This window comes from Agelaius phoeniceus, chromosome 21 (genome assembly GCF_051311805.1).
Source record: "Agelaius phoeniceus isolate bAgePho1 chromosome 21, bAgePho1.hap1, whole genome shotgun sequence".
NCBI lineage: Eukaryota > Metazoa > Chordata > Aves > Passeriformes > Icteridae > Agelaius > Agelaius phoeniceus.
Window position 1 is genome coordinate 3,637,492 of NC_135285.1, and position 19,044 is coordinate 3,656,535.

Here is a 19,044-nt window from a genome sequence, read left to right on the forward strand (position 1 = left end):
TCCCTGCTCCAGGACTGAGTGCTGGAAGCAGGGAACAGGAGGAATTTCACTCCCAGAGCTCACTCCTGATCCCAATTACAATGCTGCTGTGGGCGTGCTCGGCGTAACTCAAGTTCCTTTTATGTCTCTTTTATTCTCCAGAGCTGTGCACAGGCAGTGACCTCTGCTTAATGAAAGTCAGGGAGGGAAAATTTAGCCTTCTGTTTAAAAACGTACCACTGGGCTGGCTGTATCTGTGGGAGGTCCTGACAGGTTGAAGGGAGATGGGGCATGGAAGTAAAGACTGTGTGTCTGTTCCCTGCTTAGATGCAACCCCTTCATAGGTGCATTAGATGATTTCCTCTTAGAGTCTTCAAATTACATGATTACTTCCGTGGATTTAGGGGCAGAGAGCAATGTTAACTCCTAGTTCCTATAAATTTGGGGATGACTCTCCTGTGTTCTCACAATTTAGCAAAACTAGACACAAGAGTTGTGCACAGAAGTAAAATCTGCTTTCTGATGGACCCTCTTCAGAGCATTCTATTGATATTTGCTCTCTTACTCTAGAGAGTCACTTACCTGCATGTAAATTTGTCAAGATGCTTTGATCCTAAGCTCCAGCAGCTGGTTGGGCTCCCAGACATCCCCAGTAACCAAATATATCAAGAACCAGCATTTCTTCTTCTAGCTCCTGTCCACAGGATTGGAATCCTTCCCATTCTCCATCCTCCCTTTCAAAGAAATGCACACACAATAACATGTAATAATAAAATAACAATAAAGCAAAAGAAACAAGGGAAAACAAGGCAGAAAAAGAGAAGTCCCTTCATTTCCTGACTGCATCCATTGGATGTGTTCATCTGCTGTCTCTGAACATCCATTCATGCACCTCCTGTCTGAGATGCATGGGCAGATGTGAAGGGTAATTGTCATGGGGCTCTGCAGCAAATTTGGGCAGAAATCTTTGAATGCATCTTTCTCCAAGTTTTCATTGAGGTGACAGCATTAATTTCCATGAATCTGATTCTATCTCATTCTTAGCAAGCAAGTATTTTGGTCAGTGTGGTGTCCCAGAGATGGCTGGGCTTGATAATGACTCTGTTAAACCTTGCTGGAAAGTTTCAGTGCCTTAGAGGGGAGAGGACCAATCCTGAATTTCAAGTACAGCAGCTCAAATTTAGTCTGTAAAAAGGCACTCTTTACCCAAAGGAACAACAGATTTTTAGTGGTTTTGAGTTGCCTACTGAACTGGTGCTGGCCCTGAAGGAAATGGTCTGTTTTTCACTAGTAATCTTTAGATTTTGAACGCACTTCACTGAAATATCATGCTGTAGGAATGAATTCCTCCTGTGCTCTGAACTTCATGAGCTGGAATTTCCCCAGAACTTGGCTTATTAGAAAACAGAGAAGTCTAGATTTTCCATTAGCCTGCACTTTGGGCAGTCATGTGCCACTGTGTATAAGGTGGCAGATATGGCTATCATTCCTAATTAATAGGGTTTTTTGAACCAATTTATGCTCGTTTTTTTCTTGTTGTCTATGGCTTCATAAGGTATAAGGACCTGGCTTAGGTTTTCATAAGCCTGTAAATGCAGTTCCATAATTAGGTTTGACATTCATGGCTCTTTATAGGATTTGTGTGCAAGAGTCTGCAGACCAAAAACTTTAACCCAAGAGTCATCCATCCCCTGTGTAAGTCCTTTCAGCCAGTGGAGTTACATCAGGGTTGAGTTTGGCTCCCAAACTGGAAAAGTAAAAAGAGAAAGTTTGCTCATAGCCTTTCCCACATGATGCTCCTTGTGATTTCTCTCTTACCTCCAAGTCCTCACTGGTAAAAGGAAATGTTTGTCCATAAGCCTACAGTTTTTTTCCACCATGGCAGCCTGTGATGAAATTGTATAGCTGCTAATTTGAGTAAAAAGCAGTCCTAATTGTGGAAACTTGGCTTCCAGAGCCCTCTCCTCATCCAGGACCAAGTGCTAATGCAGGAGTCTCTTTGTAGAGAAACTGAAGGATTATTATTGCAGGGACTTCTATCCTGACTGGTCGTGGAAGTGTCTGAAGAACAACTGCACAACAATAATTCTGCATTTTGATTTCTCAGGACCATTTATTCAGGTTTCTTGATTTTTTTTTTTTTATTTGGTTTTGCATGTATTATTCAGGCAAGCTGAGTCAGACACCTAAACCTCTGCTAAATAGGCAGCTGAGAAATGAAATAGGGAGGCAGTGTCATGCCAGTGGTGCAAGTGGGTGAAGTGAGACACGAAGAGAAGTTACTCACAACATGCCCACATTTTTTCATTACCAGTGCTGCAGACCATGAAAGGAAGAGAGGGCCACCTTTGTCTCCCTCTTCTTTATTCTGACCCACTGCCACGTTGCATTTTTCAGGTGTTTTCAGCAGGTGCATCCCTTCCTGCACTGCACAATTCAGCCAGTTACTGTCTCTCTCAGGGTGGCTCAGCCACTGAGGATCCCAAATAACCTCTGCCTGAGGCCCACAGTCCTCTCTTCACAGCAGTGCTAAAATAAATCATGCAGTGGCGGTTATGATGGTTAAAATTTGCATAGCTGATTATAGTAGTTGATATAAATTATTTAATAATTGACTCAAGCCGTTCTTACTAGAGTAGCATAGCGAGTACACTGTGTTACACACAAAGTGTTTGCCTAAAACTTCTGTCCTTTCCGGTGCATTTGATCATTAGGATAATTAATTTTTAACTTTCCATTTCAGCAGAAAGTGTTCCTTAACACAGAACAATTAATTCTGAATAGTGAGCAGCTTACTGGGGTAAATAACCATGTACTTTGGGTCATACAGAGTTCCAGATTTGTGACCCCAAGGAACATAGGGCTGAACTGTGTGAATTGCATCCTCAGCTGATATAAATCAGCTTAACCTTATGGAGGATATTAGAGTTACTCCAGTCTACATCAACTTAAACCCTGATCTTGTGAATGTATTAGCAAAACTATTTAAACTGATGGAGAGTAGTTTTGGATAAGATGTTAGGAAGAAATTACTCCCTATGAGGGTGGGCAGGCCCTGGCACAGGGTGCCCAGAGCAGCTGGGGCTGCCCCTGGGTCCCTGGCAGTGCCCAAGGCCAGGCTGGACAGGGCTGGGAGCAGCCTGGGACAGTGGGAGGTGTCCCTGCCATGGCAGGGGTGGAATGAGATGAGCTTTAAGCCCTTTCCAACCCAAACTAGTTCGTTATTTGTGAATTGGTGTTTAACTGGATATCCCTGCTCAGCCAATCTTGCTGGTAGGACAATCCTGAAGATACTGCAAGTTCAAGCAATAAATAAATCCATGGTGAGAGCAGAAATAGATCTGAAAACTCCTGAGGAAATTTTCTCTGCTCTAACCCCTAAACAACACGTGTTTTCTTTTGTAGTGGTTTGGTCCAGTGAAGGGCAGGGGAAAAAAATATAGGTGAATGTGATTTCCCAGGTGCTGTCATGTTGTGTTGGATAGAGGGCTCAAAAATGCTTTCTACACAGGCTCTTGACTTAAATCTACAGAAGGTCAGCATCAGAAAACACTTTTGTCAATGCCTTGAGAAAAGGGGGTTAAGTGGACCTGAATTCTAAGTCTTATTGCTTTTAATATAGTTGAATAAGCAGCTCATTCAGCTGTTACTAAGTTGGTGTGTTTTCCTGTTTTCCTGGCCTCCTAGAGAAGTGGGATCAGCATGTGATCTGTGTGCAGAGGGAAGAGTCCTGGTGCAATACGCCTTCAGCGCCTCTTCTCCCATGCCCTGCGATCCCTCGGGGCACTGGAGCCCACGGGAGGCAGAAGGTGAGTCACAGGGGTGGGAGCTAACACACGGTGGGACAGAAGGTGGGACAGAGCAAAGGGGGAGCCACACAGACAGGGGGAAAATCTGGGAGTGATTGGTTATACCTGCATGGAACGTGGGCAGAGCTAGCGGGGCAGAGGAGCACTGTGCCCTGAAGGAATGCCACTGGCTCAGATACCTGTGTTTTGGCCCCTGAGTCCTGCCCCTGCCCATGAATTAAGTGAATTCCAGGAGCTGAACATGAATTTCACAAAGCAGCAGAGTGCCAAGAAATGCTGACCATTCACATCTGCCAGATGAATTCCTCAGGGGAGCTGTTTTCTCCCTCTACTCCAACTCCAGAAGTGAAGAGTCATTTTTTATTTGGGCCTGATTTGTGCTGCCTTCACTTGTGGTGAATAGCAGCGGGCTGCAGCAGGAGCCAGGCTGGAAGGAGGTTGCCCTTTGGGCCAGTGCCCTGCAGCAGGAATGCAGGTGACCACGTCAAGCCCTCTTGTTCAGGGTGTTTTGCAAGTCATTCTCTTGGAGCCTGTTGGAGGGGGAATGGTCTGCAGGGCTGCTTGTGCAGTGCCATTAGATCTCCATCATTAACTCCTCCACACGTCCCTTCCGCTGCGTCCCTGGGTGTGTGTGGTGGAGCATATTTAAGATTGTACCAGGCAAAGGTCAGTCATCCCAAATCACAGTTTGGAAAGAGCAGAGCATTATTTCAGCCTGTCCCTCATGAGCTTTTCCTTCCGGAGTAGCCACACTTCACTGTGAGCACACAGGTGAGCTCACCGAGCCCCAAGGACAATCCTGGATTTTGCAAACTTGTTATACAAATACCTCCTTATGTTAAGGGTTTATTTGTCCCACAAATAAAGCACATGGGAGTTATTCAGCAAGGGATATTATTTAATCTGGCACCCAGGAGCTCTCCCTTGTCCTAAGGTCAGGACACGTGCAATGAGCTGTGCCCCTGCTGCTTGATGGGACAGTGGTCAGTGTCCTCTGCCCCACACACCTGTGTCCCAGGGTGGGAGCCCAGCAGAGGTTGTGTTTCACTCCAACTCACCCCCTAAATTCTGAACAGGTTGCCCAGAGCAGCTGTGGCTTCCCCATTCTTGAAAGTGTCCAAGTCCAGGTTGGATGGAGCAACCTGGGATAGTGGAAGGTATCCCTGCCCATGGCAGGGGTGGAGGTTTAAGGCCCCTTCCAAAACAAACCATCCCATGATTTTAGGGCATCCAAGGCTGCTGGGCACAGCTCAGAGCACACCTGGCCTGTGGGGGGAAGCTCCATCCTGGGAAGCAGCACTCTGGGTTTGAGGGTGATTGGATCACCCAGTAAACAGCATTAGCAAAGTTTGGATCACTTGCAGTAGTAGCTCAGGGTAGAAGGTGGAATTTCCACTTAGCCAAGGATTACAAGACTTTGAAACCTGTTTTCATTTGGAACAAAACTTGAAACTTTTGAAATTCTCCATGAAGGAAAATTAAAAACAAAAAGTGTTTGAGGCCAGCCAAAATGTTTTGTTTAGCTCGTATGAACTTCGGTTAAATTATGACATTTGAAAATATACACTTTAAGTATAGAATCTAGGGCAAAAGCAACTTTGAATATCAAAATGGAAAGTGTTTCAAGGTGCAAAAGTGAAAAGGTTTCTCACAAAAATGTCAAAACACAATGTTCCCATAGTGTTAAAAATTTCTTGCCATTTTCTCTTCCAGGATAAAATTTTGGCCAAATAAACCCAATTTTGCAAAGTGTTTTTATTTTGAAAGGACTATGTATTCCATTGAAATATGCAGTTCCATCAAAATTTCTCCACCAAGCTTTGATTTGAAAACTTCTAGATCTCACACGTCTTGCCAGAGGCATCATTCCTAGAGAAACTAAACTACTCTAAGATTTATTACTCAGCAGCATTTTGCATTTAATTTCCTCTTCTTGCTGTGTGTGCCTGCATGTTCTTAACTATAAAGGGTGAAGTCTGATCCTTATCTGTCTCATTTAGTTGCTCCTGTGCCACTTCTATGGAACAGAAGTTTGGTAATCATGTCCTCAGGATTAATGAGTTGTTGCCACTTTAGGGTAGAAAATATACCCAGTGTATGGTGTTTGTTGCTCCATGATTTTCTGTCTCCACTACCCCACTCCTCTGCCTATTTGCACTTGGTCTGAGTTAAAAATAGCAGTTAGATCATTGTCTGGCTTCTTTAATTGTCTCTCTGTGAGTACTCAAGACATCAAGCTTTAAATTCACTTTCTGCAGGGGTTCTTGGGTGTAAATCTCCACAGCTTTGAATGTCTGTAGAAAACAAAGACAAAGGAGGCACAAGCATGGCCGAAATGAACTTGGTTTAAAATCTGAGATGACACTCATGGAAAATGTTCTGTAGGACTCATCCAGCTTCTGAGCAGAAAACCACACTCCCCACGTGTCTCTGGAGCAGCTCTGGTTGGGTTTGATCTCAATTTCCTGAGGTCTCCTACCCCAGGCAGCTGCACCAGCAGTGGTCTGGCCTATGTGGGAGCTGTGCCCATTGCAAAACCCTGCTGTGGTCAGTGTCCTTCCTAATTCCCTGCTCGTTCCTGAGCATGGTGGGATCCAACACTGAGCCTGAGGCATCTCATGGTTCTTTCTCAGCCCGTTGTGGCCCCTGCACGAGGGGCTGCTTGTTCCTTGGCAGGGGTTGTTGGAAGGCTCATGAGATCAGGCAGCTCTGATTTACTCTTTATCTTCACCGTAGAGCCAGAAGGCTCTAACCTACCTGGATTCTCACCAGCAGCACCAGCTAGGTCAACAAACCTTACAGCACCTCCATAACTCTGTCAAAAGGGGGTTTTATGTAAGAAAGGTGATTTTGGCTCAAGCCCAGTGGGTACCTTTACTTGCTGTGCAATATATGCATATATCAGACAGTTCCTCCTGCCTGGCTCACTCCTGACTGAGAGAAGTGTGAGATTATTATAAAAATGTTGCTGCCTTGCACTGCCCCTAGACCTCAGCCTTTTCCTGGGTCTAATATTTCCCTCAACAGCAATTCCTTCTGTATCTTACTGCCCAGCTGGATGCTGGAATCCCATTGGATGGTTCCTTTATCTTGACCACCTAAGAAATGTGGCAGGTGAGTTGTAGTTGTAGGAGGGGTGATATTCTGAGACTCCTGATGCCAGATGGCCTCTGAGACTCTGTACCTGTGCTGGGGAATTCATCCCAGGGACTGCTCTTAACTGCACAAGGAAGGATTGACACACCAGGCTGTAGGACAGCATTTTAGGGAAAGGCACCCTCCTAACCTGCCATCCCTGCTCTCCAACCAGGACATGGGGTTTGGCTCAACCTCACAAACCTCACATTCCTGTTTTCTGTTAGGCAAGAGGAGATGTTGCATGAGATGCTGTTCTGTGTCTGATCTGTTTCGTAAGGCAAAGGATTTTCAGAATCTGAATGCAGGGGGAAGAATAACTTCTACACCCTTTCTTTCTACAGACAAATATTTGTAATTTTCAGAGTATTTACCTATTTCTAGAAGTCCAGTTATATGAAATAAGGTTTTTGTCCTCTTCCATAATTAAATGAATCTTTCTTACCTAGGTCTAGGTGTTGGATACTATTTAAAAGAGTCCCTTTATCTCAGCTTCATTGAGGTTTTTAGTTTATGAATGACTGCAATCTACCTGTCTGGGGGTAATGCTCTGTGTGCTAAGCTCCCTGGAGGCTGAGTCCAATTCATGCACCTCCAGGGATCACACACTGATCTACCAAAACGTGCAGGTTTGTTTGGAATTTAAGTCTTACTGAGCCTTGAACTGACAGAGGTGAATTTGCAGGATCCCAGGTGGGGACACACTGGGCTGTGAGCCATTAGTTCCATTTTCCTTTCTGCGAGAGGGCAGTGGTAAAATTCACACATCTTTCCAAGGCCCTCTGAGATGCTGGAGTTAAAAAAGACCTCAGGGCTGCAGTCAGGAGTTTGCTGTGGGTCTGAGAAAGTCGTCAGAGGGCTCAGCCAAGCACACCCAGCTGGCAATGAGGGTGAGATAACGTGAGCTGAATGGGGTATTGCTGCTCACAGTGATTATCCACAGGGCTCTTGCCAGGGGGGAAACTCGAGCGTGTTAAATGGACCTCTGGCTCTCTTCAAAATGTACCACTGCTGTGCTCCCTCCAGATGCTGGTCTTAGTGGCATTCCTGCTGCTCTGTGCCATGTGAGGAGGGGAGAGGGGCTCTGGGACATGGGAGGTGAGGGGGAAGCATGAAAAGTTGGGCATCTGCAGGACAATAATGTTGAATCACAGGAAGGCTGCCAGGAAATCTATTCTGCATCTGGGTTCATTTGGTATGAACAGGAGAATTCCCTGAGCTGTTTATCCTTGACAAAAGAGACACATTTCTAACACTTCATTGAATCACAGACAATCAGAATAACCTTCACACGTTGCCCTTTTCTCTTTAAATTAGTAGTGATGTCCCGTTTGTCCATGTATGCCCAGTAGTTTATCTTGCTTTTTCCTCAGTTGCAAACAACTGTGCTGTCCTTTTTTTCCCCTCTGCCTTCTGCATTTCTCTCCTCTCATTACCTTTCTTTATCTTCTTTTCTGTACTTTGCCTTCTCCCTGTCATGCTTGCCTCCCTTTTTGTGTGATTATTTGGGAAGGAAAAGGGAATTTATAGCTCTCACTGGATTCTGTTACCAACTGTTCCACCCGTCTGACCCCTCTGGATCTTGCAGTCCATGACTCCACGCCAAGTTGTAATGTTACCATAGTATTTGGGAACCCAGCAAGCATTGTGGCTTTCATTATTTTTTAGTACTACCTCCCATGTAGTTGAACACAGCCAATGGTGAGAAGAGTAAAAGCACAAGTGCCTGTTGTTCCATCACAATGAGAGCAAAGAGACAGCTCAGACCTGTGCTCCATGTGCCTCCAAAAAAGGGGCCTTGCACAACATGCTAGATCAACCTGTAAATGCCACAGGAGTTGCCCCTGAACAGGACAACTGCTTCTTGGAACAAACAAAGGCTCTTTTCTTGTCTTTGCTACAGGGAAAAATATTGTATTTTCGAATGAGAGGCAAGGGAATAAGTAGGAGGTGAATTGGAGGCAAAGTGACTCTGTTAATCAGGTAAATTACCAAGTGGAAGAGGTAGAAAATGCCATTGTTTGGCACAGGGAAAAACACTAGAAATAGGAAATGCAGGCCCAGCTGCACAGGCACAGAGTGTGTTTTGTGGTGTCCAATCCAGCTGGGCACTTAAACTGGGTTTGTGTCTCCCACCTGGCCAGGAGACACTGGTGCTCTGTTCCTCCTCCCCGTGCTGGCCCTGCCTGTTCTGGTGAAGTAAATAATTGGTTTTCTGGACAGATAAAATTCTCCTGCCACCAGTCTGCCTTTAAACTGATGCCAATGAAAACTCATGTTCTCTAACTTCTACTTCTTCTGTGCCCTCTCTTTGATCCCTTCTTCCTTTCCAGGGCACCCTGACGTTGAGCAGCCCTGTAAATCCAGCGTCAGGACGTGGAGTCCCAACTCGGCCGTCAACCAACACACGGTGCCCCCAGCCTGCCCCGAGCCCCAGGGCTGCTACCTGCAGCTGGAATTTCGCTACCCCCTGACTCCAGAGTCCCTCACAGTCTGGGTGACCTTCGTCTCCCCAGACTGGGACTCCAGTGGAGCAGTGAATGACATCAAGCTGCTCACCGTCAGTGGGAAGAACATTTCTCTGGGGCCGCAGAACGTCTTCTGTGACATCCCACTGACCATAAAGCTGGATGTGGGGCGAGTGGGAGAGGAGGTGTATGGGATCCAGATCTACACCTTGGATGAGCACCTGGAAATCGACGCTGCCATGCTGAGCTCTGTCCCCCACAGCACCCTGTGCTCAGGCTGCAAACCCATCCAGTACAAAGTGGTCCGGGACCCCGCTTTCCAGTCTGGATCTCCAGTGGTCATCTCAAACCTCAGCAGGAGATTTGTTGACATGTAAGTAGCTGCTTTCCAGAGAGCTGGATAGATCAAAGCAATGCCATGTTCTTCTCATCTTTAGGAAGGATGTTGAGATGCTTGAGCACATCCAGAGGAGGGCAACAGGGCTGGTGAGGGGCTTGGAACACAAACCCTGTGAGGAATGTTTGAGGGAGCTGGGGCTGTTTAGCCTGGAGAAGAGGAGGCTTAGAGGTGACCTTGTTGCTCTCTACACCTTCCTGAAAGAAGGTTGCAGACAGGTGGGGTTGGTCTCTTCCACAGGGCAGCACTGACAGAACCAGAGGACACAGTCTCAAGCTTGTCAGGGAAGGGATAGGCTGGATATTAGGAAAAAGTTTTTCACCAAAAGAATAATAAAGTACTGGAATGCTCTTCCCAGGGAGGTGGTGGAATCACCATCTCTGGATGTGTTTAAAAAAAGACTGGCCATGGCACTTGGTGCTATGGTCTAGGTGAGGTGTTAGGGCATAGCTTGGACTCGATGACCTTAGAGGTCTCTTCCAACCTCATTATTCTGTGATTCTGTGATCCTTCTAGTGTCCAGCACTACAAGTGATTGTTAAGGTGTTGAACTAGACAGACATGCCTAGAATTACCAAAATAGGATGTCCTCATAGCTTGTCTCTGAAATCAGGAGCATTAAACCCAAATGAGATAGCCTGAGATTTCATGGAGAGTTTTTGATAAATTTTCAGGCTGGCTGTACAGGGATGTGTCATTCAGGCTTTCTTTAACTAGAAAGGATAATGCAGTCTACCTAAGATATGACAAATTTAAGCTAACCTAGATGAGGACTTCTGGAATAACATGTTCATCATTTCCTTGGCAATCTTTTGAAAGTAATGTTTTGGTGGAGAAGGAGAGAGCAAGACTTTCAGTGCTGGAGCACCAATTAACTGCTCAAGAAAGTATGCAAAGAAATACATGTGCATGTTCATGTGTATATAAATGTGTTTCACCCACTTCCATTTTCTGCTTTCATGGGTCACTAAACCAAGTTGTGTTGGTGTGAGATTGTTCTGAAATGGGAAACATGGCAAATACTCCAGTTTGTTGTAGAAACTGAGTGTCATCCCAGATACAGTCATCTAGTAAAAGGATGCATTACTGTTGAGGAAAGTTCAAAATATTTACTAATTTCAAGGAGATCCGTGATCTACCCATAAGCATTTGCCAGAAAGGAAAACATCTTTTGCATAACATGATTCCCTGGAAATGATTCACTCATCTGTGGGAGCAACATGAAGCTCTTTTGAAAAATGAACACCAGATAAAAGGAAACCTGCTAAGAAAACTGCACTCTAATTTAGAAAAGATGATCTAATTAGTACAGCTAATATCAAGGAAGCATACATCATTATGGTCTTCTAAAACATATTTAAATAGAATAAAAATGATTAATTAACAATTCAGTAATCACAAGCTACCATCCCTTTTCATAGCCCAATTATGCATCTCAGAAGACGCAAATTGTCCCTACAGGTTTAAAAAATTAAGGTAACTAACAATAGTGAATCTAAAAACAAAACCCAGGACATCACTAAGATTACTCATGTGCTGAAAGTTAAGCATGTGCTTAAGTGCTTTCTTGGGTTGTAGCCTTGTTCAAACAATTGCTGGCACTTAGCATGAGATGGATATTGGCATATTGGAAATGTGGAAAGTGGTGAATTTTCCCAAGATTTTGCTGTGAAAGCATCTTTGCCTGAAACCTAGCCCACTCTCATTGGAAAATGGGACTGGTTTGGTTTGAAATATTTGCATACCTTAGCACAAGTTCCCACAGAAACAGGTCCAGTTTTGACTTCATAACACAATGTGAAAGAAAAAAGAGAAACCCAAAACATAACTTGTATTCTGAATTCTATTTCTTTGTCTTTTATTATGATTTTGTCGGTCATTTCTAGCTTACAGCTCAAGTGGAGGAGTGCTCTAAGAATTAAATCAGTAGCCAGGAATTAATGACAGTTTTCCTGAGGGTCATTGATTAAATCACATTGGGCAACAGCACTGTCCCTGTTTGTATGTCTCAGGTAGTTACACAGCCATCTAAAAATCAGACAGGACATTTAATTTAGTCTTTCTGGTCTCCAGCTGTGATCAGTGGACAGAAATGGATGCTCCTGGAAGCTGGCACAGCCAGCCTCAGAACCAAATCCCATCCAAACCCTGCAGGCTGCTGGGCTCACTTCCTCTGTGTCTTACTGGGCACCAGAGGCAAAACCCTTCCAGTGAGCTCTGGCAGGACACTTGGGAAGGGAAGTTTTAGTCACAGGGTGAGGAGATATGCAGATTCTTAAGCACTCATAGATGGCTTTGAGACTGTTTTGGCTGAATGAGGGTGGGCAGGCCCTGGCACAGGGTGCCCAGAGCAGCTGGGGCTGCCCCTGGATCCCTGGCAGTGCCCAAGGCCAGGCTGGACAGGGCTGGGAGCACCTGGGACAGTGGGAGGTGTCCCTGCCCATGGCTTTGGAGCAAGATGGTCTTTAAACCAGTCTGTGATTGTGTGATTCAAGACTTCTGCATGTGTTTGAACTTCTGAGAAGTGAGATGAATTTTTGATCGTATCATCTGGGCACAGCACTGATCTGTAACCCCTGTTGATGGGGAGATCCAGGGGCTGCTGCTGGACCATACCTCGAGACATAACAAACTCCTTGAAACTCTGCATGGGGTTGTGGTTTTCTGGTAGAGGCAAAAGCAATATGGATTTCCCATTGGAACCCTGTGCAAAGACTGGCCAGAGTCTCTGCACTCCCTAAGCAGGAAGGAAAGGACAAGGGAATTCAGGGACAGAGGCACTGGGCCATGCTCCTATTTATGAATGTGTGTAGAGGTAAATGCTGTCTCTCTCCCCTGTTCACATATGCCTGTTTACCTCATTCTGCACCACTGGAATTCAGCATTTTTGCGCAGCCACACTTTGCAGCCCCTTTATCTCCCTGTGAGCCCCAAGCCAGTTGCCCCTCCTTGGTGCCCTTGCATGTTTTCCATATTAAATAAAACAACACCCCCACATGTTCTGTGGAAGGCTATTTTGAAGGCAGTCACATATCTTCACTCTTGCCTCCTCTGACCTTGATCTTTACTTTCTCTTTTTCTCCCAAAGAAAATATTTGCTTGCACTGTTGTCTGTAAGCAAGATCCTTTCCCCAGGTGTGGCGATGCTGAAAGAAAAATTAATTTCTTTTACCTTCTTCCTGTCAAAGAGAGGAAACTTCCTTTTAAGCTGAGAGGAGAGACAGCCTTTAATGGATAGCCCTTGCCTAGTCAGCAGTGGGTGCTCCACAGAGGAGAGTAAATAACTACAAGAGTGGAAACATTTTATTAAGAAATGCAAAATAATGCCAGACCTTCTGTTCTCAAGCGGAATTTTAATCTCAATTCTTGGCTCAAGTTGAGGCTTAAACATTAATTTCTGAGGGACAGGACCTTATCCAGGACCTTATCCTTGGACCTTACAGAAACCAGGCAAGATACACTCAATTCCATTGTGTGTGATCAGCCAGGATTGCTGGTATCTGGGATACAAAATTAGACTCAGAGCCTAGGAGAAGAGAAGAAACCTAAATAAATCAGTGGGGGGAAAAAAGAGGTCAGGCCAGGTGCAGCAGAGAAGTGCTGAGTCTTCACACCACAGCAACTGATAAGGAAGGAGCCTCATCTGCAAGTCTCACAGTCTCAGCTCACAATTTAATGCAATGTGTGGGTTGTGCACATGCTCAGAGGCTGTTCTCTGGAAATACCGTGTGACATGGTCACAATGGCAATTGAGGTAGTGGCTTTTCACCATTGCTGGAGGTTTTTTACACTCACATTGTTTGGTTGGAGAGTTTTTGATGAGCTCAGTGATTTTTTTTTTTTTGAGCTTTTTTGATTTTTAATTTTTTTTAAGAGCTCAGTGAGCAGGCAGTGCCCAGAGCTCTCTGGAGGGTGTCAGTCCCAGCCCATGTTCCCCATGGTGCTCCCAGTATCCCAGTTTGTGAGCAGTGAGGAGCAGAGTGCTCTTACAAGACCTACGTGCTCTCCTCTGGCAGACCAAGCCAAGACACTCTGAGGTTGGTTTTGGAAAGTTGTCAGATTAACTGAAAAACTTTCAAAGAGTTGGAAATTTTTCCAAGTTTTCTTCCACAAACTTTGTAAGAAGCCTCAAAGTGTGGTGGACAGCACTGGATCAGGTTGTCTTTGTGTTGTTAACCAGTAGGGTTTTTTCAAGACAAAGGCATTGACTGAAATAACCTGAGAAAGAATCTCAGCACGAAGCCCTGGTACAAGGTTTGGGTTTGCAGAATTGAGCTTCTCTGAGAGGCAAGTTTGCAGCCCTGTGATATGTTATTCTGAGCCATTCCTTCCAGAGCTTTGGTACCGAGCTGACACATAGAGATCCTGCATTCAGACTTCAAAAAAGAAACACTGAGAGAGAAGCTTGCATTTTCTTCTACAGGGAATAGGTTTTTCTTCTCAATTTTCTTCTCATTTTTGGCTATTTTGCACTGACATTCTATGGCTAAACCTTTTCTGTTGCTTGATAATAGTTGGAGGGGACAGATCATCATCTGTGTAAACAGCAGTTCTTGTTCAAATAAGTACAATATTTTAAAATATGCTGTTAGAATCAGACTTCCATTCAGTGCTGAACTTGTAAAATCCATGTCATTTCTTGGGTTTTAACTCTGTTTTAACACCTCAAGGTGGTGGACTAAGATCTCACTCTGGCTTCTTGGAGTGTTTGCAGAATGACAGAGGAATTGCCACCCTCAGGATGGCAGGTGGCTGGAGGGCTCCTGTGGCACTCTTTGTGGGCCCTTAGTGTTCCATTGCTCATGGGGCCTCAGCAGTTCACGTGCTTTAGCCCTCTACTTCATCCAACACAATAATTTGTTCCCAAATTTGCCTTATTAATGCATATTTGTTACTGGTCCTCATTCGGAAGGGGCATATGGTCAGTGACTTGTCAGAAATCCCAGATGAGGAAAAATGGAGACAAATGGAAAGTGATTTTTTAGTCTGAAGGCTCCTACAAATATGAACAAGCAGAGAGGCTGGAGAATCAGCAGTAGCTGTTCAAAATGAGCAAGACAAAGGATTTTCTTTTTCCATGGACAAAGCTATTTTGAGCTTTCCTAAGAAGCAAACACCTTTCTGTCCCACCAGGTTTCTCTTACCCCTGCAATTTCCTTCCAGTCACTTATTGGTGTGCCTTTTATCCCCTGAATTCAAGAAGAAGAGTGCATTTACCTGACCCTGGCCCTGCTGAATGGACTGGGAAATTAAGAATATCACACTGATGATATCTAAACCCAAGTCCCTGCAGAATGCAACACTAAAACTTCACAGCAACATCTGTCCTTATTATGGCATTCCTTCCTTCACCTCAAAGATCTATTTCTCTTCTTTTTCTGAAGGTCTACCAGCCAGAGGAACGTATGATCTAAAGCAGCTAAAATGAATTGCCAAATCTATCTGTCATGAAGATAATTAACACCATATTTCCACCCAAACAAGATACAGATCACTGGGTGCTTTTTTTCCCTACACCAAAAGCTGAAGCCCATATTATCACCCATCTTCTGCTCATCCCTCCTTCACAGTTACTATGCCAAACTTCTCTCAATATGCCAGGAAATACTGGGGAGTATCTAAGATGGAACTGAAATATTAAGAAAACACTTTGCATGCCCAGATTTATCTGCAAGGTTGTCCATGTGATGCTGGTGTGCTACACATCTGGATTCTCAGCTGGCTTTAGAACTGTAGATGCCATTCCAGCTGTCCTTGTGCAGGAACACCTGCCCAGGTACCCTGGAAGGGCCTTGCCTTGATGTGTGCAAGGATCTCCTAAGCTTCTTCATCCCCCTGATGCTTCATAATTGCCTTGCAATTAAATCACAGAATGATAGAAACATGGAATGGTTTGCATTGAAAGGGACCTTGAAGATCATCTCATTCCAGCCCCTGCCATGGCCAGGGACACCTTTCACTAGACCAGGTTGCTCAGAGCTCCATCCAGCCTGGCTTTCCAATTAACTTCTCGCTTCACCTCTCACTTGTAATAAAAAGTTTCCAGTTTATTCTGACTTTCCTGGTCCTAACATGTGTAATGTTGTCTTATACCAACATATGGACCATTTCAAGACATCCAAACCTGTAAATTATTCATTTCTGCATTATAACTCCATCTTTCTCTGCATTGACTGAGCCTATTTACCAATTCTCTATGTCTCTGGATATTTGAACTTTTGGGTTTCTGATATTTTTTTTTTTTTCAGGAAATGTTTGTTAGTCAGCCTCAAAGTGATAACTGAATGAAAAAAATCCATTTTCATTCAAATTTATCTTTCTATCCAATCTATTGCTGCTACTAGATGTAAATGCAAAACAGTGTGTCTGTTGTTGAGTCACTGACTATTTAATGCCCACTCTCACATCACACACTACCAGGGAAATGCTGTTATTGAAAGCATTTTTTCACTAGTCTCCAACTAGGAGGTTTCTTTCCCATAATTGCACAATTCTCCATATTATTTTTTCTTTAGTAATAGGTTAGAGATCCCTGGCTATATTCACATGACATTTTACAGCTCCTCTCTGGTAGAAACACTTTTACCAAGCTTCAGCAGGAACAGATTTACCCTTATTCACACTTTCTTGCTCATTTCTAAGAGTTTCCCTATCATTAGATTTCCACACTAGCTTTCCATGGACAAAGCTATTTTGAGCTTTCCCAAGAAGCAAACACCTTTCTGTCCCACCAGATTTCTCTTACCCCTGTAATTTCCAGTTTCAGGTTCAAGAACTTGCCTAGTTCTTCATCCAGAGCCCTTTTGTTAAGGGGTAAATATTTCATTTTTCCCTTGCAGATCCTACTTTCCCAGCAGGAATAGTGACCATGCTGTCACTGCACAAAAACCTTGTCAGTGAAGAGTTTTGAGTGTGTTGGAGCTGCCTATGGTCAGTTTTGGCAAAGCTGTGATGTTTGATATGCAGCTGGTGTAGGACAGTGTAGCAGTTTAGGTGCTCAGCAAGGGGCTGGCATTGTCCCTGTGCTGCTCTGAGGCTGTGCCTGGCCTTGGCTGTGTCATCAGCAGCCAGTACAGATTGCTGCTCCTGCTAAATGAACCTGGAAATCCCCCATGATGCAAGAACAGAACAATGCAGGACAATTGCCTGTCCCACACCTTCCCTCCCAGCACCAGGAAACAGCTCATAGGTTCACCTGCCCCTAACAGGGGTGAGGTGCTGTGGGAAGGAAACTCCTCCATGCAGTAGCAACTGCACTGCCAACACCCCTTGGGGAAATTCTTTCCTTTCCCAGCAGTGGGGCCTCACCTGTGGCTTGCACGGGTCTGGACAGGGAGGCACAGGGGTGAGTGATGCTGCTCCCTGTGCCAGGCAGGAACACACAGCCCTGCTCTGCACTGAGGGCTCAGGGAGCCAGGAAGAGGAAAAAGATGAAAACTGCTTCTATTCCATCTCCTGCTCCTGCCTCTCTCCTTCAGGTGCTGTGCTGTTAAATCCTGAGGTGGTGGTTGTTATTATTTATAGCTGCCAGTGGCGTGCTGGGTGTTTCACAGAGGAAATTCACAGGGTGCCTCCATCCAAAGAGCTCCCAATGAAGTGTTGGGGGCCAATGGTGCTGCTGCTCTCAGGGGTGATGCATCTCCACTTGGCTGATGTGATTTGACAGGTGGAAGTCACATTCTGATGGCTTTCCTTCTTCTCTGCTTTCTTCATTAAAGGTGCCAGGTTATCTTTGCAAGAGAAGAAAACCTGCTTCCTGACCTCACACACAGAGCAGATAGAGCAATTTTTTCCCTTACCACCCTCTGCCAAATTGCCTTAACCATGCCCTGGAGAGGAGAAAGAACAATTTGACACTCTTTGCCCATTCAGGAGGCAGCTTTTCTGCTGAGCCTGTGCAGGGAGGCCGTTTGGTGCCAGCTGTAGTGATAGATTTGTGGTTCCTCGCTGTTGCGGTTTCTTATGTAACGCTGGAACTAAAGCTGGCACTTGACAGAATTCGGAGCTCCTGTTCTGGCTTGGCTGCACATGATGCAAGAATAAAGGTAGTAAGGGTAGGATGATATCTTTATGGTTTTGTGATCCCAAGACAAGGAACCCCAGAGGAATTTTTCAGGCTGGGTCTATTTTTGAAGGATGGGATTGCTCTAAATGCCCCACAGTCGCCAGTCCTAAATAAATTATTTCAGGAAAGAGGGACTGCCCCATCTGGGGAGTGACACTTGGCTTTGGGAACAGCTCTGCTCCAGCCAGGGACTCCCCAAGGACTGCTGCTACACTGAATTCCAAAGTACCAAAGATTCAAGTACCATTGAATTCCAAATCTCCAAAGTACCTCTTGGGCAATACACAGAGGCTGTAGAGAAATCAACCTGTAGACTACAACTTAGCCATGTGCAAGTGTCCCTAAAAAAGTGAACATTAACAGCTGTCCTATTATTATCCAAATAGATACTATTAGAAATTGATATATTTAATGACTCCCAGTCAGGGTGGAATTTGAACTCATGACCTAGAAGTAGTAGCAGAGTTTTCAGCTGCAGGAGGAAAAAAAAAAAAAATAGAAGGTCAAACAGGACTTTCCTGCTGGGTAAAATAATTTATTGCAGGTGAAACAGTCTCAGATATGTGGTAAATTAGGCTGTGCATTATCTCATGGATAATAACTTCTCTCTGATGTTTGGCTTCTTGTGTGCATCTTTATTTTGGGCTCTAAATAAGATAAGAAGCACCAGAAATCTCCCAGGAATAACAAATGCATTTTCTTTGCTTGATTGAGGAAATAAATATTGGACAGACATGTGTTATGCAACAACTTAAAAATAACTCTCTTGTAAAACTTGGAGTGAGCCTCAAATACCACAGAAGTAGCAGAAATGTGTTACCTACCTTTTTATCAGTCAGCCAATATAGCTTTTCTCAGCTACTTTTGCTGAACTATTGGCCTGATCATTTCCTGGGCATTTTATTTTAATATATTTTCCTAGGAAACGCATTCCAAGTCTCTGTTAAATTTGAAACTACACTCAAGCAGGCAAGGGTTTGGAAAGAGTGCTGCAGTCAGACTGAAATACCTGTGCTGTCCTTTATATCTTGTGGGACCTGGTGACACACGAGACAAAAGTGTGTCCAGGCTATGTTGGACAAGACCCTGGGCAATCTGGCCTAGTGGAAGGGTTGAAACAAGATGAGTTTTAAGGTCCCTTCCAACCCAAACCATCCTGGAATTCCATTATTTTAGATCTACCACTGCATG

At 44.6% G+C, this 19,044-nt stretch overlaps 1 protein-coding gene across 1 annotated transcript in view; it reads left to right on the forward strand.

The window, feature by feature from the left end:
• Positions 1-19,044, forward strand: part of PAPPA (pappalysin 1) — a 178,720-nt gene that overhangs the window by 63,447 nt on the left and 96,229 nt on the right. Inside the window, exons 6-7 of the mRNA XM_054646502.2 lie at positions 3,667-3,788; positions 9,257-9,764. Coding sequence (XP_054502477.2) covers positions 3,667-3,788; positions 9,257-9,764 — 630 coding nt within the window. The remainder of the gene's footprint in view (positions 1-3,666; positions 3,789-9,256; positions 9,765-19,044) is intronic.